The sequence below is a fragment of the Nilaparvata lugens genome, chromosome 2 (genome assembly GCF_014356525.2).
Source record: "Nilaparvata lugens isolate BPH chromosome 2, ASM1435652v1, whole genome shotgun sequence".
NCBI lineage: Eukaryota > Metazoa > Arthropoda > Insecta > Hemiptera > Delphacidae > Nilaparvata > Nilaparvata lugens.
In genome coordinates, this window is record NC_052505.1 from 64,210,463 (window position 1) to 64,233,906 (window position 23,444).

The following is a 23,444-nucleotide window of genomic DNA, read 5'->3' on the forward strand; positions in this document are numbered from 1 at the left end:
ACACACATTTAGAAAATGATAAAATTATTCAGATCTCAAATAAAAACATTTTAAATTTCACATAAACAGAAAATTTTCAACAGGACAAAAACGATTCTATTTCAGCCAGCAGCCATTTTTCCTGAGAGCAAAAATGACTTGCTTTCTTCAAAGACACACCTTAAAAACGTCATCAATGCCAACCTCACTAATAAAGAAAACAACTCTACAAATTTCATTTATTATACTCAATAAAACTTAATTTTTAAAGTTATTATAAATTTAATTAACCTTTATATTGTTTAGAATTATATGTTTATTAAGAAATATAACTTTGTTACAGTGATTCAGTGGAAAGTTCAACAATAGTATATATGATAAATTCCCTGTGAAAAGTTTAGTCCATATATCGATTACACCAATATTTGCTATCAAGTTTTATTAATATTTTAAATATTGAATTGAAAATTCGATATTGATTGAGAAAAAATGTAATATTACAATATTTATAATGAAAACGTTATATTCTATCATTTTAGATAAATTCTTCATAATTGCCCTATTGCCTATTCTCTATAGAAACTTTTCCATTTTAAATTTTTTTGTAATGGTCAAAAACTTTCCATTAAAAACTACAATTTAAAAATTTTTTGTATTAATTTTTAATTAGCGAGTCTTGAGAGTAAATAAGTCTTAAAAATGTTCAAATTTTGCTTACAACATCCATGTACATTAGGCGTACAGTGAACAGCTGTACTAGGCCTCCTGGGCTTCCAGAAACGACTTTGAAAGTTCTATCAAGGAGCATGTGGTTTGCCTGACCCAGGTGAACAATGAATGGCATTAACCAATCTCCTGGTGGCAAAACCGATTGTCCCGCCTCCCACTTCCGCCACAAAGTTACTCTGCCCATCTCTCGTTTGACGAAGGTTGCAAAGCAATCTTCCTCAAGGGGCCCTCCTCGATCTGCTCATTGTTCGAAGAACAGTAGATCTTGATAGCCGTACAGCTGCATCTTTATGTCTGGGAAAGTAATTGAAGGAGAAATACTTAATACTCACAATTATAAGATTTGACAAACCTCCAAATAAAACCAGTTTCAAATATTATGGATTCATTTCGAATCGTATTTCAACAAAGCTTAACTTAGATTTTAACCACATGGAAATTTCAATGAGAGAGAGATGAAGCACACAGATTTTTCTGACAAGTATTCCATACACCGAGAAGTGGGGCCCCCTACCCCCTACAAGGCAGTCCTGTCCCCCCCTTAGTCTACCCTCAAGGCAGTTAGTGGAAGAGCTTTCAATTTTTCTGAATAAAAAACACTTTTTCACTGCCTTACTACCAATACAGACACCCAACCGGTGGCTGGACATCTCCAGATCATTTGCAACTAAAGATTGACCATTATATATCACGGTATCGTTCCAATAGTCTTAGTTTCATCATTGTTTATTCGACAGAGACTGGCTCAAACAGCTCTCTGGTTTGTGGACTGTATCAATTACATCGAGAACATTTTGGGGTTGTCTGGCATCGGGTAGCAAGTTGAACAATTTAAATGGCTAGGTGCACAATAACAAAGGCCTACCTTCATGTCCAAATCCTCCTTGCTTCCAGGATCCCGGGTCCAGATCACAATACGAGACGAGACGACACTTGTAATAAATCACAATAAATCAATAGATCACTTTGCAAAATTCGACATTACGAGAAGTGAGCTGTTCGATTGGCTGGCAGTCGGCAACTGGCGCAATTATGCTATGCGCATCACCCTTCAATTGCCCCCTCCACCACACAATGCCAGACAACAAAGGGGAACATTGATATAGGGTTCGAACAATCATGTTTCGATTATATTATTCTTACATTCCAAATTAAAAGAAAATAGCTTTCCTGCAATGATAAAATGTAAAATAAAAAAACTACCTATAGAAACATACAATACCGCGCTCCATGTAACTCTTTTAAAAATGGGAATGAAATTCACAATTAAATTCAAGAATTTAAAAATTCAAGAATTAAAAAATTCAAGAATTAAAAAAAAGTTATTAATAGATTTAGTTTCAGTAGACTTCACAATAGTTTTGCAAAAAAGTTTGAATTGAAATTCAAGATTGAAAATTTCTGTAATTTTCTCTTGTTCTCAATACAATCTTGACACTTCATCATTAAAATAGCATTCAACTCCAAGATGAATGTTTAATTCTTGGTCTACCATCATATATGATATGCAACAGGACATTACAGTGGTCTGGCTGTTTGGGGACTGAACGCCTCCAATTTGAAAAATTAAAACTAGTAATTCTTAAAATTGAAACTAGTAATTCAAAATATTAACCAGCACTTATACTTATAAAAACATATTAGTTTTTAATTGACCTGATTGCTTCATCGGCGAAAATGGTAGGGATGGAAACATCTCTTTCTTCTCTCGCCCGCTTCTTTACGGTAGACATGAATTTCTTGTTCTGCCCACCTGCGGGATCTGGTTGGCAGTTGTGGAGTGGACTGTTGCGGCTTGGTATTATTGGCGACCTGTCAGCGACCCGCATCCACGCTAATGCACGGCACTGCCGATTATTGCATCGTAAGTACCTGCAAATTATCAGAGGATGAAAACAAATCACATTTCTCTTTCCTCTTTTGTCAAAGTCAACTTTTATATAAAGTACTTATACATTTGAGTTCATTCCAGAAACTAAATGTTTACTTTTGCCAAATTTGTTATTTTAATAAATGATAAAATCATTTGTGTGTTATGGAATTCATCATATTAGAAGCTCAACCACACTGGATAATAACTTGCAAAATATAATATTTCCTACGTTATTTTGATATTTAAAAATTTTCAAATTGCAAACAAGTCTACAATCCTGTACTGCTGTAGTTTATTGCATCACATAATATTATTCAAAATTCAGTAAATCACCTTCTGAATTCATTTCTGAAGCCTTCAGTTACCATGTTTGACACGTTGTACTCTGTTAAGTGCCGATCAAGTATGATCGTTAGAATAAGTCATAAATAGACTGGATTAATTATTGGAATGGATATCAGTTGTCACAAAGTGAATTTTTGTGACGGATAGAGAGCCGTCGTCTAGTGTGGAATTAGCGAATTTATTCTATTTTAGAATTAGAATAGGGTCGACTGCCGGATATATTTTGTTAGATTTGCAGTTGTGTACATGCACATTATCACCATCGTCGCCAATCCCTATGAAGCAGCAGCAGCCGTATCATCAGAACGATAAGCGGCTACCGAGTCGGGTTGGTATCGTTCTTCATGAAATTTCTGGAATAGAAATATTGTTTACCGGCCTGAATTAGTGTAGCAATTACTATCATTGTCATCATTTGCTGCACCCTTAACATCAGTAGCAGCTGAGTCAAACCCTGTCACATGACCAGTGGCGTGATCGTCTTTTCAGACTCTCATTGGTCAGGAAGCTCTTTTCCCCCGGCCTCCTAATTTTCAGCGACCCGGTGCAGCTTCAAGAAGACCTGGGAGAAAGCAGTTGTTCGGTGAACGGGTTTGTGTACGGCTGCGTTCCGAGCGGCGCTCCTAATAGTGGTGTACTAGGGGGTTAATATTCTATTCTGTATTTTAGTGAATGGAATATTGTATGTCGAATTGCCGACTGTATTTGAAGATAGAACTTCCTGGGGGATTTTCTTTCTTGTTGGTTATTTTTCCTAAATTCGTATCACTGGGGGTGAACGAGTTATCCTTGGTTTTGAAACCTGTAAGGGATCTCAAGTTTGTGCTACAAATAGTTGAGTGGGGAATTTAGCTAGGCTCTTATAGCGGGTTATTTTTGAGTACTTAATTTATAAGTCTCGACTCTGTCGCTTCACGACGTTTTTAATTATAATACGGGAAGTGGGAATCGGTTCGCTATTCTCCGAATCAGTATCCACGTCGATTCAGGTAACTGTATGTCAGGACTGGTGGTCCGTATATTTTTCCTTCTCTGTAGTAAGGTGGCCTTCAGTTTGAAAAGTAATCTTTCTCCATTGAATTTTTATTCTTGTAGGGAAATCCCTGTCCTTTTTGAGAATAGTTTTACTCAATTGATTTTTATTCTTGGGGGAAAATCCCTGTTCCTTTTGAGAATAGTTTTCTCGATTAATTTTTGTCCCTGCAGAGAAATTATTATCATTTATAGTAAGTTTTCCTTGCTTGGTTTTCATACTATAGAGTGGCCCAGTGTTTTAACTTTTCTTAGCAGTTTCTGACTTGCTGTAATTCCTAGTAGGAAAATTCCAATCATTTCCTAGAGAACTCAGGTACAGCTTGAGTTCGTCCTTGTCGAAGTTGGTAGACTGCGACGTCCATTCTCTTTCTCTCTCTTCACTTTCCCTATTCTAAAATCCTTCTAGCTCTCAGGTACAGCTTGAGGACTTCCTCGCCGAAGTTTCTAGACTGCGGCATCCTTTCTCTTCTTTCTCTTAATTCTTCCTGTGTTAAAATCCTTCCTGATCTCAGTCCCAGATTCGAGATCGTCCTAGTCGCGGGTTTTCAGACCCGCGAATCCTTTCTAAAATTCTTAGAAACCCGTCTTCTTTAATAGCAAATATTATTTGCTGGTTTTCCCTGTGGAAAATTCACGAATTTTCCCGTGATCTCAGTTGCAAATTGGAGATCGATCTTGTGGTAGTCCTTAGACTGGCAATTACTTGGAAAAGTCTATTGAAATCTTTTCCTGAATTAGGAGTCTCTGACTCGATATTTTCCTTGTGGAAGATCCTGGAAAAATCCTTTCCTACCCTGACAACGACAGACTGTTGTCTTCCCGATATTATTCTACAGACTGTGTCTGTGAAAAATCTTTTCTATCCTCTCATAATAGTCGACATACTGACTATTGATTTAAAAGCGTTTCGGACGATTGAGAGCGATTCCCATACCCTTAAGGGCAGTCACAGATTGGCCCTTAATAACCGGCGCGCAGTCACCAGATTAGCGCGGAAATCCTGTTTAGCAGTTTCAGAATTGCTGAAAATCCTTTCGCAGCTGCAGGCTCGCGATTCAGAAATCCTACACCTAAAACCTTATCCTCTAAGCTTTAATTACCATGTAATTGAAATTGATATACTGTATTTAGCTAGCAGGTCCAGCTTGCTGAGAGCTAGGGCGCAATTCTCAGATTGCGGATTATTGAGCAGATATTTATTTGCTGTAGAGAATAATAATCTTATTATTGATTCTCTGTTCCCTATACCCTATACCGTATACCTCATACCCTGCACCCTATTCTCTATAGCTTACACCCTATACCGTGCCCTATTTAACTATACCTTGAATACCACTAATAACTCCATAGTTCCGTCATACCTTTACCCCATAGCTCTCACCTCAAACCCCATAGAAAAACCACATCCCGGGCTTGCAGGTACAGCTTGCTCGCCGTCAATTCGCAGTTGGTTCAGATTGCGTACTACCTTTATAAATAGAATTATTGGTAGGGATCTGATAGTCAGATCCGTCTCCTTGTATAGGGTTATCTTAATCTCCCTCAACACCCACCCTGTATTTCAAAGGCCGAGAGCCGAATCGGCCAGCAACGGCACGGGCAAACACTCTTCCCCTGAAAGTAAAAATCTCGCGAAAGAAGCAGAGGGTAAAGAATCAGGATAGAGGGAGAAGTGTAGGTCCGGTAACTCCACCTGTCAGTACGGCTACTGACCCCGACCCATATCCGACTGTAGCTAGTCCGCGTCGTAGCAATACTTCGCAATTATTAGGAAACCTAGAGGGTGGAATAGGTCATGCTAATACAGTGGATGTGTTTGTGGGCTGGATTGGAAATATTAATAATTCTATTCTCACCCGCGGACTCGCAGACATTTTAGCTCTTATCTATTACCGACATCAACTTGTTGGTGAACATACTTCTACATGCAGCAGCTCCCAGCAATAATATAGATCCATACAATAGAGCAATAATCAGGATAGATTCTGTCCTCGAGTTATTTTTCACATAGGTCTCAAGAGCCAAATAATTTTTATTCAGGATTTATTAGAGGCACAAGATTCAAGATTTCTTTATTGCAGAAAACATTTATACAAATGCATAGCATCGTCATAGATTAAACATAGTGAATAAAAAGTATTTACATTCAAAGAAATAAAAATACAAACACAAGCATACATACAGCAAACAAAATACCCTCAAATTAGAAACTCCTCTTTTCTATATGGACATATTTCTATTAACATCTTTTTTATGGCTCTTTTAAAATTACCCACTTCTAGCTCTTTTAAATATGCAGGAAGCTTATTATAAGCTCTTATACCAAACTCCTTAGAGCAGTTCAATGTATTTGGATAATTGCACTGGTTCACTCTAAGAGATTCAGAATTTCTAGTGTAATGGTTGTGAACGTTGCTATTTACAGAAATACTTGCTAAATTAATTTTTACATACATAATACATTCAAGAATGTAAATAGCTGGTACTGTCAAAATCTTGAATTTTTTAAATAAATCTATACAGTGAAAACGACTATTCACATTAGCAATGACCCTTACTGCTCGTTTCTGTAACACAAATAGTTTCTTTACATTCGTATCATTACCCCAGGCAACAACACCATAATACAAATGAGAGTGAATACAAGCAAAATACACTGAAATTAAAACACTCTTATCAACAATGAACTTCAACTATTTAACATAAAAATTTCCTTCGACAGTTTGCCACATAATATTTTGATGTGTAAGCCCCATTTTAAATTGCTTTGAAATGTATTACCGAGAAACTTTGCATTGTCAGGTTGTAATCTAAATCCAAATTCCAAAAGTTGAGTTTTGTCCTTATTAAGACACAATGAATTAGAAGTTGTCCAATCTTCAATTATTTCATTAACCGTATGTAAGCTACCAGAAATACTATTATTTTTTATTTGAACAGCTAAATCATCAGCAAACATAAATGGTTTTACATTTTTACAACTAATTGCTGCAGGAAGATCATTAACAAATATAATAAAGAGGATAGGACCTAGTGTGGAACCCTGTGGAACACCTGATAACACTTTTAAATAATTAGCAAAACAGCCATCATAAAAAACAGTTTTGGTATCTATCACTCAAGTAAGAGGCAATTAAATTAGTTGACATGTCATCAAAACCATAGAATTTGAGCTTTTGTAATAAGATGGGATGAGATATTGTATCAAAAGCTCGGCTTATGTCATAGAAGCTGCCTAGTAGATTACACTTCTCATTAACAGAATAGATACAGTTTTCCATGAATTCAGATATAGCTGTATTTGTGCTTCTATTAGGTCTGAACCCAAATTGACTATCGGAGAACAGTTTGTTATTTTCAAAAACTCAACAATCTGACAATACAAAATTACCTCAAAGATTTTAGAAATAACTGGAATGATAGAAATCAGTCTAAAATTATTATACTCACTTGCAGAACCTTTCTTGAAAAGAGGAATCACTTTGACAATTTTTAAGCAATTAGGAAAAACGCCATCAAGAATACAATCATTAAACAGAGAGCTCAGTACTTCACAAATATGGGGAGAAGCCAGTTTCAACAAGTAAGAATTCAAGCAATACACATCAAGACAAACACTATTCTTTAAGGATAGTATTACACTATGAACCTGCTCAACACTAGTAAGATGAAAAGAGAAAGAGGGTTTTGAAGAGTTTGGCATTGAATTTTTGTAATTCTCAAGATAATGAAAAACGTCATGGACAGGATCTGCTATTGAACGCAATTTTTCATCCATACTGTCAATGAAAAAATCATTGAAACCATCTGGTGTATGACTAGATATTTTATCACCTTTAGCTACTTCATTCCTATTCAAATTCTCTCTGACTATTGACCACAATTCCCTTGCTTGTTTCAGCACGCAAAATACGATTGTTATTGTAATCGAGTTTAGTCTTTTTGCCATTTTTTTAAAAGATCTTTTCAACTGATTATATATGCTTTTATGAGTGGCAGAACCGGAAATCTTATAGAGGTCGTACATAAGTAAACATTGTTCCTTAATATTTTTAATCTCTTCAGTGTACCAAAATAATTTTACTGGAGGACATCTGCCACTTTCAACACATCTGATGGGAAGAGCTGCATCAGCAATACAAAGCAATTTATTGAAAAAGTGGGAAAATTTATCCTTAATACTATTGATTGCATAAACATCTAACCAATTAGATAATTCTTGCAATTATTGATTGAAATTTAACAATATTAGAGTAATTTAGTGGTCTGATAATTCTTCTAGACTTATTATTACCTCTTGAATATTTTGAAGCTGTAAGATCAGTCACATCAAGTTGGCAGCTAAGCACTAAAGCAAAATGATCCGAGACAATCATCGGCTCAACCTCTGCTGAGATAATTCTTTCAAAACTAATTGATGTAGCAATATTGTCAATACACGTCCCCTCACAATGAGTAGATTCACCTGGTCTAGTAGCTTCATTGATTGTTAAATTGAGATTGATTTTTTTTTCTATTCTTCAATACTCTAGCCATCTAGTCTAAATGAGCTAATTTTTCTATCCTAAATTACTACTTGAAAAATTTAACAGTGAATTTCTCATTAGAAACTCTTACTGCTATTGTTAAATTTATATGTACACTTATTGACTGCACTATAGAAGCTAGATTCACTCAATCACTGCTCTGCTCTTTCACTGGACACTACTTAAACAGCACTACACTAGTTCAAACGGTTTCCTCATTTTGAGCCTCCGCACCAACCCTCCATTGTCTAGCAGCTGGATCGCCTCGACGTTGTCATGTTGGTGCAGTCGCTCCTCGTGCCTCTCCGCATGCCTCTGGATCTCGGTGGACACCAGATCGACGTGCAGGTCTCTATGAAGATCGCTGTTCCTGACAGACCAGGAGCCCAAGCTCTTCTCTCTTCTTCTTGACATGGGCCTTCCAGCGAAGCTTTGCGTCCAAGGTCATACCTAGATACTTGGCATCATTAGCATATGCTACAAATTGGTTGTTGATAGTTATTGGTATGGACAGTCCTTCTTATTGGTAAAATTGGTCAATTTCATTTTCCACTTTCTAGTCCAATCTTGAATTTTGTTGATGGTACTCTGTAGTTTCTCTGTTGCAATATAAATATTACTGTCTAGTGATAATATGGCTGTGTCGTCTGCAAATTTTGCTGTAGTATTCTCATCAAGGCTGGGAATATCGCTGGTATAGAGTAGGTGAAGAACTGGTCCCAGAACACTGCCTTGGAAACTCCTGCTTTAATTTCCTTCAAATCAGAATATGAACTTTCATGCCTGACCCTAAAGTATCTGTCAGATAGGATTGTAATATATCTGTATATTGCTTTGGTAGCATTTTTTTGAGCTTGAAAATAAGACCTTCATGCCATACTTTATCAAAAGCTTGCCCTATATCAAGGAAAGCTGCTGAACAAACTTATTTCTCTTCTAAGAACTTCTCTATTACATTTATAATCCGATGTACTTGATCTATTGTTGAGTGTTTCACTCTGAAGCCAAATTGGTGATTTGGAATTATGTGCTGTCTTTCAATTATTGGTTTTAGCCTACTAAGTAAAATCCTTTCAAACAACTTGGATAGGACCGGTAACAATGATATTGGCCTATATGATTATACTTCATGTGGCTCTTTACCTGGCTTCAGTAGCATTATAACCTCTGCTACTTTCCATATTCCTGGTACGAATTTTAGTCTGAAAGAATCATTCAAAATGTTTGTTAATTTCACTATTGCTTTCCTTGGTAGGTGTTTGAGGACTGAGCCGGTTATCATGTAAAATCAAGGTTTTTTTTGTTGTTCAGATTTCCTATTTCTCTTTTCACTTCTTCTACTGTGACAAGCATTATTTCTTGATTCGGCTGTAAGATATTCTCATCCACTTCCAAAGTTTCCTCTTCACCTGAGTTGATTGGCTGGAAAACGTTTACAAGATGATCCGCAAATGTCTGTGCCTTTTCATCACTACTCTTTGCCCATTGTCTGTCCTGCTTTCTGAGAGGAGGAGATTGTTGAATAGTTCGTTTTATTTTTTTAGCTGCCTTCCAGAGTGAGTAGTCCGTACTGCATTCTGCTGTCAAGTTTCTCAAGTAACTATTAATTGATTCATCCTTAATACATTGAATCTCTCTCCTTAGTTCTTGAGTTAGATTGTTCAAAACTCTTTTGTCTTGGGGGGAACGTCCCATCCCTATGCTTCTGGTTTCAAGCTAAGATTAAAGAAAGAAATCATATAATGGTAGTCATTAATCAAAGTGATTGAATAAACTCTATTCAGAATTATTCAAATTAACATTAAAATGTCCACTTAAAAATTCCCACTTTAATATTTATGGTAGTGAAGCTTAGGACATGAGAAATCAGACACATCAAATGTTGGGCTAATTATTATGAATGGACTCTTATATATAAATGGACTTCCATGGAAGAAAGAATCAGTAGATTGGCTGCTTTTACACTTTCGAATAAGTGAAACGAAGAGTAAAGCTGCGTTTACACCAAAGTTATTAACAAAATGTAAACTCTGAGTAGATTTTTGCCCAACCTTCTTCTACCAGAATTGCCAGTGTCGCTCTGGGCCGGCTAGACTCAGTCGGCGACTGGGGTGGGCCACAGCAGGGGATGGGAGACTTGGTGGGGCGTCCGCCAACCACCCTTGTTCGAGTCGGGGGTTGAAACAGGGTCTTGAGCACCTTGGAGAAATGCTTCCCTCTTTTAGGTAAGGGGGGCCGTGCTTTCGCACTGCCTAACAGGGTTGGGCGTGGAATGAGAGGAATAGGAACGATCTGGTGTCTGCCGTGAAGGGGGTCTCTGTTACGGGAGTAACGTTCCCGATTGCCACTAGATGTCCTCCTGCTATTAGGATCCGAAATAGCAGGGTTTGAGAGCCTTGGAACTGATTGCTGTAGTCGGTTACCGGGTCCTTAACCTCGGGCACCAGGTGTTTTCCTGGGGTCAGGATCGTGTCGCGGAGTCGAGGAAGGCCTTCCCAAGCCTTACTCGAGGTACTCCTGCTATCCGAAGATGAATCCGCAAGCTATAGGAGCCCGCGCACCGGGTGTTTTCCTGGGGTCAGGATCGTGTCGCGGAGTCGAGGAAGGCCTTCCCAAGCCTTTCTCGAGGTCCTCCTGCTATCTGAAGATGAATCTGCGAACTATAGGAGCCCGCACACCGGACTTCTCCTCTGGTCACCGGGTCCCTAACCTCGGGCACCGGGTGTTTTCCTGGGGTCAGGATCATGTCGCGGAGTCGAGGAAGGCCTTCCCAAGCCTTTCTCGAGGTCCTCCTGCTATCCGAAGACGAATCCACAAGCTATAGGAGCCCGCGCACCGGACTTCTCCTCTGGTCACCGGGTCCCTAACCTCGGGCACCGGGTGTTTTCCTGGGGTCAGGATTGTGTCGCGGAGTCGAGGAAGGCCTTCCCAAGCCTTACTCGAGGTCCTCTTACCCTTCCTGGTTCCCGTGATGATATACCAGGGTCCAGTCAGGTTTTAGCCAAAACCTGACGTGTCACTACTGGTCGAAACAGGCAGGTTACTGCCCAAAGTCGTCGAAATGGTCGAACAACACTCGCCCAAGTGAGTGCTGAATCTCGAAGCTTCCAGTGTCTTCGATTAACCCCCGTTAACCTCAGACACAACTCCTAGTAGTCGAAGGAGTTGGAGTACACTCAGGGTATGAGATGTACTATGTTGCTAGCTGCGTGCTGCTTCCTTTACTCTCTCTGTCGACCGCTCGCACTGGACACCCGCACTAGACTGCCTTCCTACTAGCCCTTCACGAGCCTCCCTCCGTGGTCGAGAGGGAGGGGAGTAAGGATGCGCAGCACTGCTGAGCGGTAGCCCAGCGGCTGGGCTGCTCGTTGGACTCCGCGATTTCATCAAGAGATAACCAAGCGTCTTTAGAACAAGCCCTAAACTCAATTCCCCTCACTAGTTACGATATACATCGTGACAAAACATTTGATGAACATATGTGTTTGTCAAGTTCCGTTCAATCTAATACAATCAATAAGGATTAAGTTATCAACATTTTGTCAATAACTTCGGTGTAAACCAGCTTAAGCAATAGGCTATGCCAGAAATTCTAGAATAAGCAAGAGATCCATGGATACCAGAGTCAACCAATTCCAAATAAACTTGATTTGGAATTCTATTTTCAATTGCATCAAGCAAAAGCAGAAATAGCATGATCACTGCTAATTTGATAACTGTCAACGAGAAATATTAATTGCCAATGGATAAAGTCGAGGTTGACTCTTAAGCCCCGCCCATTATTCCACAAAATTCGCTGCAATTAGTCTACTATTCTACAGAGAACTTCCAGGACATCAATTAATAATTCAAATGATTAGACTCAATAATTTACATGCCAAGCTGTGGCCTAATTTCTTTATTTATCACCGATAGAGGGAAGATCATAAGATGCTCCTAGCAAATAGTAGATCCGTGATACAAAAATTTGAGCTGATTCCCATCTCTGAGATAACTTGAGAGGAATAATTGATCATTCAAGTGGCAGCTTATTAAAACAGAAATTTCCATCGTTTGTTGAAAACTAAAGAGAGGAAGAGAGAAAATTAACAGCTGTGGTTATAACATTTAGCAATATAATTTGAAAACATTGCATGATTCAATAAAAATATTCCCTGATGTCAAGATGAGTGCAAAAGAGCAACTGGGTGACACCATAAGGCATCGCTAACTTTTGATTGCTTTTTAAAATACGTTGTTGGATGTTTATTTCCACAGAGTTGAATGTGTTGTTCAAACTGAGGTGATAGCAGCGCAACAAATCATCACACTCACTTTTTTTCTATTGGTCAATACTATAGCCATCTAGTCTAAATGAGCTAATATTTTCTATCCTAAATTACTACTTGAAAAATTGAACAGTGAATTTCTCATTAGGAACTCTTACTGCTATTGTTTAATTAATATGTACACTTATTGACTGCACTATAGTAGCTAGATTCACTCAATCACTGCTCTGCTCTTTCACTGGACACTACTTAAACAGCACTACACTAGTTCAAACGGTTTCCTCCTTTTGAGCCTCCATACCAACCCTACATTGTCTAGCAGCTGGATCGCCTCGACGTTGTCATGTTGGTGCAGTCGCTCCTCGTGCCTCTCCGCATGCCTTTGGATCTCGGTGGACACCAGGTCGACGTGCAGGTCTCTATGAAGATCGCTGTTCCTGACATACCAAGGAGCATCCACAATGTTCCTTAGCACTTTGTTTTGAAAACGTTGTATGATATTGATGTTGCTGTCTTTGGTACACCCCCAAAGTTGTATACCATACGTCCATACTGGCTTTAATATCTGTTTGTACAGAAGTACTTTGTTTCGGATTGAAAGGATGGAGTTTCTTCCGATCAGCCAATACAGCTTCTTATATTTGATTCCAAGCTCTTCTCTCTTCTTCTTGACATGGGCCTTCCAGCAAAGCTTTGCATCCAAGGTCATACCTATAGATACTTGGCATCATTAGCATATATGGTACAACTTGGTTGTTGATAGTTATTGGTATGGGCAGGTCCTTCTTATTGGTAAAATTGATGTGAATCGAATTTGTTTCATTCAATTTCATTCTCCACTTTCTAGTCCAATCTTGAATTTTGTTGATGGTACTCTGTAGTTTCTTCTCTGTTGCAATATGAATATTACTGTCTACTGATAATATGGCTGTGTCGTCTGCAAATTTTGCTGTAGTATTCTCATCAAGGCTGGGAATATCGCAGGTATAGGGTAGGTGAAGAACTGGTCCCAGAACACTGCCTTGGAAACTCCTGCTTTAATTTCCTTCAAATCAGAATATAAACTTTCATGCCTGACCCTAAAGTATCTGTCAGTCAGATAGTATTGTAATATATCTGTATATTGCTTTGGTGTCACTTTTTTGAAAATAAGACCTTCATGCCATACTTTATCAAAAGCTTGCCCTATATCAAGGAAAGCTGCTGAACAAACTTTTTTCTCTTCTAAGCACTTCTCTATTACATTTATAATCCGATGCACTTGATCTACTGTTGAGTGTTTCACTCTGAAGCCAAATTGGTGATTTGGAATTATGTGCTGTCTTTCAATTATTGGTTTTAGCCTACTAAGTAAAATCCTTTCAAACAACTTGGATAGGACCGGTAACAATGATATCGGCCTATATGATGTTACTTCATGTGGCTCTTTACCTGGCTTCAGTAGCATTATACCTCTGCTACTTTCCATATTCCTGGTACGAATTTTAGTCTGAAAGAGTCATTCAAAATGTTTGTTAATTTCACTATTGCTTTCCTTGGTAGGTGTTTGAGGACTGAGCCGGTTATCATGTCAAATCCAGGGGTTTTTTGTTATTCAGATTTCTTATTTCTCTTTTCACTTCTTCTACTGTGACACGCATTATTTATTGATTTGGCTGTAAGATATTCTCAACCGCTTCTAAAGTTTCCTCTTCACTTGAGTTGATTGGCTGGAAAACGTTTACAAGATGATCCGCAAATGTCTGTGCCTTTTCATCACTACTCTTTGCCCATTGTCTGTCCTGCTTCGTTCCTTAATGGTGAGTTCAATTCTATTCTTTCCTCCAGCATCTGTTGGAAGCCATCCCAATCAGTGCGGCTATTTGCTAACGCTGGACAAGTATTTTCCCTCCGTAGAATTGAATCACTCAATCAAGATTGAGTCATAATGATGGGTGAGTGGTCGGAATTAAGGTCGAAACTATCCTCTAAATGAAAATAATCAACTGATATATTTTTTGTCAGGAAGAAATCTATGAGATCTGGGATTTTCCTCGTATCGGTGGGCAAGTAGGTTGGTTTAGAAGTTGAAAGAGCTTCGCACCTCATCTCTTTCATTGCTTCGAAGAGCTGTCTTCCCTTGTGAGTTGTTAAGCGCGATCCCCAATGCACGTGCTTTGCATTGAAATCACCACCAAGAATGAATTTTTCTCCTAACATATCAAGCAATGTCGAATACTCCTCTCTTCTGATGGAATATCTGGGAGGACAGTAAATAGCTGCAACAACGAAGTGATAATTTACTGCTTTCACTGCTACACCTATCAATTGAATTCTATCACTTTCATGTTTCACTTCTTCATGATGTTGTAGATTGTCTCTGATAATGATGGCACTCCCACCCCTTGCGACATTGCTGGGATGTAAAGCATGGTAAATCTTGAAGCCTTTGAATTTGATAAACGATTGATTTGTAAAGTGAGTTTCAGATATAAGACATATATCTATTTTTCTATGTCTAGAACTGCTTCTAACTCCTGTTGCCGTTGTAACAATCCATTCGCGTTCCATTCCATTATTTTTAGTGAATGAATCATTTGAATTTCAGTAGTTTACTCTGTTCTAACTTCTGAAATTTAGATTGTAGTGAGGTGATTATTTGCTCTTGTCTATCCAGTTTTGCCAAGATTAGCTGCAAAATATTATTGGTGCCTTCTTCTACTTCACTTTTTGGCTCTTCCAATTTCGATCTATTTTCTTTTGAGACAATCTGGGCGAAAGTCAATTTCTTAACTGCACTACCATTGTTTAGATTGTGAGCTTCTGTATTTTCCGTGATTTTTTGAATGATTTTCTTTCGTGAATCTGCAATAGTTTTTGTTTTAGTAGAATTCCTGATTTTTTGCAATTCGATTGCAACAGTGCAACCTCGATAGCTGGCTGGATGTGCTTCACCGCAATGAATACATTTTGGTAGAGCATCGTTGGGTTTCAAACATTCCTTTGTTTGGTGTTTACCTGCACACTTGACACACCTAGGCTCCTTGTTACAATATTTTTGTTCCACTTTTAATCGCGAACAAACTGCTGACTCACTACTTCTACACTACACTATTACTACTCCACTATACGTCCGTTCTCTACGAGTTCTAGCGCAATACTGAAACTTGACAGCAAATTTTTAAAGATCATACTGTAGTTAGAATCTATCTTCAAATTTACATTGAAATCTCCACAGAGGATAATGCTAGCATTAGTACTATTATTGCTATTTAAAACATCAAGCATGCCGAGAAGTGTTTCTATGGAAGCCTCAAAATACTCGCTAAAGGAACACGGTATATTTCAATGCAAATTACATTATATTGCTCAATAAACACAGCTGAAATCTCACAAACCCTTTCAACGGATAATTCAACCAAATATGGAATTTCAACTGCAATTAAGGATCACTTTACACAGATCAAAGATCCACCTCTTTGCCCTGTAGGCCTGCAATATGCGCTGATGCATGTATAGCCACTAATTTCAATCTCAGTCAGATCATTTGAATCCAACCAATGTTCAGAAACACATAATATGTCTTCATCAAATTTGTAGTTGAAACTTGTGAGTTCATCCAATTTATTTATCAAACCTTGAACATTCCAATGAGCAACTACTAAATTAGATGACTGATCGTTTCTAAGTAGACTATTACAATTATCTAAAGAATCACAAATTCGCTGTACACCAATGAGATTATTAAGATTATATCGATTTCAATAGGAACGACACAATCCCGCAGATTATATCAAGGTTTTTGCTTGACCTGCCTGGTTCTGTATTGTATCTCATCACAGGTAATAGTTTCAAGGGTATCATATTCAGTGTCTCGCAATTGCCACACTGTAATTCAAACTTTAAAAAAGCTCATCAACCTGATTGTCTCGATACGAATCAAGGGTGTGCTTGTTCATGTGCTACCTGCGATTCTGACAAGCAAGTCAATTCTTGTAATGAGCCCCTCATGCCGGTGCTCAAATATTTTTTTTTATGTTCTCAAAAATGAGAACCTAACACGAGAGACTCGTTAGCCTACAAGATTTTTGACATCAGCTGTGAAGGTATTAACCGCCCAGATAATATACAATTTTGACTCACAAGGTGGAACAGTACACGATTTGCCGATCCTTAATGTATCACTTAAAATTTGATACCCACAAGTTCAATGGAGTCAGTACATCTGGGCGACTCCAGGATGGCTAAATTGTTCCACCAACCGTTTCTTTTCAATTAAGAATAAATAATTTATTTTGATTGATTTTATTATTATGATTCATCAAATTTTAATTACCTCTTGTCTTCAACGACTCTTCGAGTTCTGTAATAATACCCGTTCCCGTCTGCGTAAATATGGCTTCCGAGTCTCTGTCCAGGGATCGTTTCCGATGGCCTTGGACCATCTGCATTGACAGGACCAGGTTGTTGGTCCAAAGCATCGGCATCTTCCTCCTCTTGCAGAGGAGGGACTCCTTCCCGACCTTCTCCTACTGCTATACCTGCAATTTTTTTACAAAATCGTAATACTAATATGCCCCCTCTGGGTTGGAGAACTCGCTCAAGAATTGTTGTATTATAATCTTTGAAACCCACAACTTTTAATTCTACAGAGTTGATGAAAATCATGGAAACAGCTAAATGTCTATATCATTCAATACAATCAATGACTATTTTATAAACAATTGTAAAACGCTAAATCTTTTTCCATACATACAGAAAGCTTTAAATTATTGTAAAAAATCTTCAAAATCAAATTATTTGCTCAAAGCTTTAGAACCAGTGATACAACTGACGCCATTTATGAGTTTGTATAGAGTCTCTCATTGGCTGTTGATGGATGGCAGTTTGCTGCTGGCATCTTTTGCGATTTATCAAAGGCATTCGAGTGTGTGGATCATGCTAATCTGTTAGAGAAACTTCGCTGCTATGGTGTAGTTGGAACAGCTCATAATTGGTTTAGCTCTTACTTGATTAATAGACAACAATGTGTGAAAGATATAGGGTATCACTTCCTTTTCAAATATAACAAATGGAGTGCCTCAAGGTTCGATACTTGGGCCTCTACTATTTATTATTTATGTTAATGATCTCCCTGAATCAGATTCCCAGTCCAGATTAATAATGTTTGCTGATGACACGACCGCTTTACCGACAGACAAAAATCGAACAACTTTAGATTGTAACATAAAAAATACCTTGAAAGCATAAATGTTTGGCTTAGAGCAAATGTTTCTAATATCTCTCAATCTCAGTAAGAAACATCAGATGGAATTTAGTTATGGAAGGTTAATGTTAGTAAATTCCATTCATTTATAAGTTGACCGGACAGATTTCACAGCTTGATGGAATTGATCTCATGGATATGGGAAACTTTGAAATAGCTGACTACGCGAGACATGGTCTCCATCTGAATAAGATTAAAGGAAAACTTGAACTTAGGGTACTTTTGAAAGACCAACTTATAAATGAATGTCGATCCAGTACAGGAAAAGGGAATGCAGGTGGGTCTTGTGGTAAAGTGGTGCGTGGGTCAATGGATAATCAGGTGGGCTCAAATATCTGTTTTTTCCAATACTAATGATTTTTATATGATGTGAGGTTTTTCACGTTAAGTGCCAGGGCTTGCTAAACTCTAAATTAGCATGAGAATTTAGCATATAGGCTATAGAATTGAAATCCTTTTGTCACCAGAGGGATCTTCTTTCGATATTGTTTGTCTGATTGAGCATTGGCTGCGAGAAAATGAACTGGAGGTTTTTGCTCTTCCTGATTTTAGTTTGAGATCACAGTTTAGCAGACAATTAAGGCTGTGCAAAGGCTAAAAATAAACTTTCTACTGGTGATATTTTTCAAAGTTTATTGATTTGTATATCATCAAGCTATAAAGATGAAAAAGTTTTCTCGGGGAAACATTTTTTTCCGATCATTACTTTTTGAAATATGAGCGCCTGAAGTTTGAATTTTTGGGACAGAACATTTCAAATTCCGTAAAAGGTAAATCTATGATATTTAGAGGATAAATTCATGGTATTATTGATTGAATAAAACAAGATTTTAAATTTTTTTCAATTATTGAGAAAGTTATTCAATTTACCAAAAATAACTCAACTAAAAGTTATTTTTGGTTATTTTTAGTAAATTGAATAACTTTCTCAAAAATTGACTTTTTCAGAAAATTTTTGTTTTATTAAATCAACAATACCATGGAGAATTCATCCTCAAATTTTCTTGGATTTATCTCTTACCCAATTTGAAATGTTCTGTCCCAAAAATTTAAACTGAAGACGCTCATATCTCAAAAAGTAATGATAGGAAAAAAATGTTTTCCTGAGAAAACTTTTTTATTTTGATAGCTTGATGATATACAAATCGAAAAACTTTGAAAAATATCTCCAGTAGAAAGTTTATTTTTAGCCTTTCAACAGCCTTAAAAAATAGAGGTGGCTCTTGTATATTCGTTAGTGACAGATCTATCAACAATTTTAATATCAGAAACGATATAGTCTCATTAACTATTGAAAGTGTATTTGAAGTATCCGCTATAGAATTGAGATTGAAAAAGATGCCACAGAAGTTAATAGTCTTATGTTCATATAGAGCTCCTAATTCGGATTTTGACATTTTTATCGAATTACTTAGATCCGTTTCATCAAAAGTCACAAAATAAAAAGGTAAAATAGTATGTTTATGCGGTGACTTGAACGTAGATTACAATAAGGATGATAAAAACAGCAGTGTGTTCAGAGATTTATTAACAACATTCAATTTCAACAAAATAACTAAGGGACCGACAAGAGTAACTAAAGATTCAGCCACAGAAATTGACTACATTATTTCTAACTCCATCTCCTCTCTGTACTCGCAGAATATTCCCTGCTCTTTCTCTGATCACGATGGTGATAGTGCTAGACTAAAATTACAGAAATTAAAATCCAAATCTGAAGAGAAAAAATTTTTGCCGTTCGGGAAAAGTAAAAAGTACAGAGTAATTAATTAAAAAAATGTAACAGTTTTAAATAACAGACTTTCAAATGAATGCTGGCCCTCCGTTAGTGATGTGGATCGGGAATATTCCCAGTGGGAAGGAACTTGTGATTTGGCAATATTTCCGGGAATATTTCCGAGGCCAAGAAATTTTGGGAATTTAAGGGAATTTATAAAATTGTTCTAAAAATGATTGAAATTGATCAATCCCAGTCATATTTTACATCAATATAATCAATAAATCATCAATCTATTTCATATTGATCAAGCTCAGCCACATTTTACATTGATATAATCAATGAATCATCATTCTTTGAGCCTGTTTTTACTCACTCACTCACTGTCTTTTAAATACTCGTATGGTCCAGTCAATGAAAGATTATAGAGGGAAAATTTTGGAACAAAATTTTTGACCCCATAGCTCTTTTAAGGGTAGTAAGGGGGTAAACATATCAAAAGTCCTCACTTCTACCCCCAGTGCTAAGGTGGTGGGGGTGGTTTGAAAGTGCCATATTTTGTTTTTTCGCATATATCTCGAACAATATGCAATAACAATGAACAATATTTTTGTCGAACACAATCATAATATTAAAACTCACAAATTATCCTACAAGTTTCATTTCTAACATTTTTCCATATCTCTCATAGTTTTCTAGGTTCCGGCTCCGATTTTTTCATCTTTTTGGCCTTAAAACTTTTTAACGATCCATTGAAAAAATCCGTGCTAATCACGGGCTCATAGAGCATAATATTCTCTTCAATTTCATCTATGGTCTCATTATTTTACGCATCTCCTAACGATTGTTGCAGCCGTTATAGTGTTGAGTGTGAAATCTTCAGTTTAACAATAGATCAATTGTCAGGGAAATTGAGAGGAAACGTTTGGAACACAATATTTAACTTCGCAACTTTGTTTGAACTAGTTAGAAGGTGAACATATCAAAAGTCCTCATCCCTACTCCTTGAGCTAAAGGGATGAGGGTAGCTTAAAAGTTGCATTATTTCATTTCTGGCTGACACGCATGTAACTGGGAAACAATGCATTTCAGCGACATGACTGAGTAAAAATGAAGCAAGATAAATTTCCTACAAGTTTTGTACAGTGGAGTTGTGTGATATCTTCTTTAGTTTTTGAGATATTCACTTTTAAAAGTGTAAAATCTTTGAAAAGACAGTTATTCTTCCAACTTTTTGCACTTTCAAGGCTTATTACTCAACAACAATGCATCGAAAAAATGTAATTTTTTACACAGGGGGTAGGAGTAAGGAATTTTAATATGATTACTCCCTTACTATCCTTAAAAGAAGAGCTACGGAGTCAAAAAATGTGTTCCAAATTTTTCCTCTATAATCTTTCATTGACTGGACTATATGAGTATTTAAAAGACAGTGAGTTGTAGAGCATTCAATTCTCTTCAACTTAATGTATTATTTCATCATTTTATGCTTTCCATCAATTTTTATAGCAGTTTTAGTGTTGAGTGTGGTAGGAGTGAGGACTTTTTATATGCTTACCTCCTCACTATCCTTAAAAGGACTGCCAGGTAAAAAATTGGGTTCCAACTTTTCCCTCTATATCTTTTTGAGCATTCGTTTCCTGGACTAGTATCTTATTTCAAGTAAAGTGAGCCTCAATGACTCATGAAAGGTTCTGAGCTGTGGAATTATTTTCTTTTTAATATTGAATTAAACTCGAGTATGCTCCTTGTTTTAGTTTAGCCCATTTTGCTGTATTTTATAATTTCTAATTTTTGGCTTTATATTCGACTCTTAATTTTTTATTAGAGGGTCAATTATTTTTGTGCGGAGAAATTGAATAAAATCATTCAATGAAAGTTAAATTACACTCAATACTTTTGCCAACCATAAAGCTAAAGAACTTGGGTATGGAGCCGACGATTACTTAAACAAGCCATTTCACCCATGTTGACTTTGTTTACCTGATTTACAGGCATTTATTAGTAAGTGAAAGAATCTTATTCAACTTGTAAGACATGAAAGTAGCATGACAATTATAGTGGTGCAATTGAATGATTTATTGAGTGCTCATTTTTCCTTTCAGTCTATGATCTATGAACTTCAAATTACTGTTTTCTTTGAACCTACTACAATTTATAAGTTATTCTTCCTTATATTTCTTACATGAATCTGTTGTATAACAGGAGATTGAGACCATGTGTAACAAAAAACGTCTTTTTCGGTCATTTTCTATGAAAGAAATCATAAATTTCCTCAAGTTCCCATAAATTCCTGGGAATTTATGATTTTTGGGAATATTTCCTTTGAATTCCCTGGGAATATTTCCTCGATCTTAAATTCCCGGGAATTTTACATCACTACGCTCCGTTTACAATTCTACATATGTCGATACGATGTTCAATGGCTTCATATAGCTCCTATAAAGATCACTGTAATCAATATGTTCCAGAAAGATCAGTGGGTAAGGAAAAAATAGATAAGCAATCATGGATTACTCAAGGTATTAGGATATCTAGAGACAGATTGAAGTCACTGAGCTTGTTATTGAAAATGCCATCTTCGGTAGGTACTATGATTCACTTAATTACATTGTCAGGTATAGAACACTTTAGCTTAGAATCCTATTTTAGTATTTATAAGCCCGTTATTTATCGTCAGGTATAAAATAATTCAACTTAGAATCCTATTTTAGAATTTATAAAAATACATATGGAAAGGTCCTGAATATTGCCAAAAAATTGCCGCTAGTACACTTACAAAAAAATCTACAAATCAAACAAGAGCAATATGGAAACTAGTTAAGACTGAGACAGGAAAGAGTACCGCTTCAACATTAGAAACAAATATATCAAATGAAACTAGAATTAGAAAAGGAGGCCAATAAGTAGCAGATTTACTGAATAGTTATTTTATAAATAGTCCTCTGAAAATAAAACAAGCTATCTGTAAATATACTGAAGTAGATTATTTTTTTAAATTCTTTAGCAGTGTTCATCAACAGTCGCGAACTTTCCAATTGAAAGAATTTGATCCAATAAGTAGTAAAGAAATAAGAAAGATTATTAAATCACCGAGAAATAAAATATCCTATGATCACTACAATATCTCAAACTATCTAGTAAAACAAACAGCCGAACATATAATTGAACCTCTGACTTATATCTTTAATAAATCAATGCAAGCCGGTTGTGCACCGTTAAAGTTGAAATATTCTAAGGTAGTCCCCATTTATAAGAAAGATATATTTACAAGCTTCCTGAAAATCACAGACCGATTGCCAATCCACCTGTATTTCTAAAGATATTCGAATACGTAGTGCTCCATAGATTAAGAAAGTATTTGAACAAGTTAAAATTGCAGTCCCCTAAACAGTCTGGATTCAGGCCCGGCACTTCTACAGGTGATGCGCTTTTTTCTTTTATAGATGAAGTGCTAAATTCTGTGGTTGGAGGATCCATCCATGTGATCCATAATGTGAATATCTTCTTAACAGTTTGAGATAATGATAAGCGGTTTCCGCCAATCATTTTTTTCTTGAAAATCCCTATCGAAATCATGTATCGCATGACAACCTTCCTATTTAAAAAAATCTGGTGTGGTACACTCACACAACTTTCCTTGCTCATTGAACTGTAAGCCTCATTCTTAGACGAGAATGATTTAGGGGAACAACATAATGACGATTGGCGGCAACATATTTGCAAC

General features: G+C 36.8%; 1 protein-coding gene across 2 annotated transcripts in view; it reads right to left on the minus strand.

The window, feature by feature from the left end:
• The window catches only part of LOC111056506 (protein SET), a 68,926-nt gene that overhangs the window by 37,629 nt on the left and 7,853 nt on the right, over positions 1 to 23,444 (minus strand). For both annotated transcript variants that reach the window (XM_039422449.1, XM_039422448.1), the window contains exons 2-4: positions 17,071 to 17,275; positions 2,365 to 2,580; positions 698 to 1,002 (exon numbers count right to left, since the gene is read on the minus strand). In XM_039422449.1, coding sequence (XP_039278383.1) covers positions 927 to 1,002; positions 2,365 to 2,580; positions 17,071 to 17,275 — 497 coding nt within the window. In that variant the 3' untranslated portion in view covers positions 698 to 926. The remainder of the gene's footprint in view (positions 1 to 697; positions 1,003 to 2,364; positions 2,581 to 17,070; positions 17,276 to 23,444) is intronic.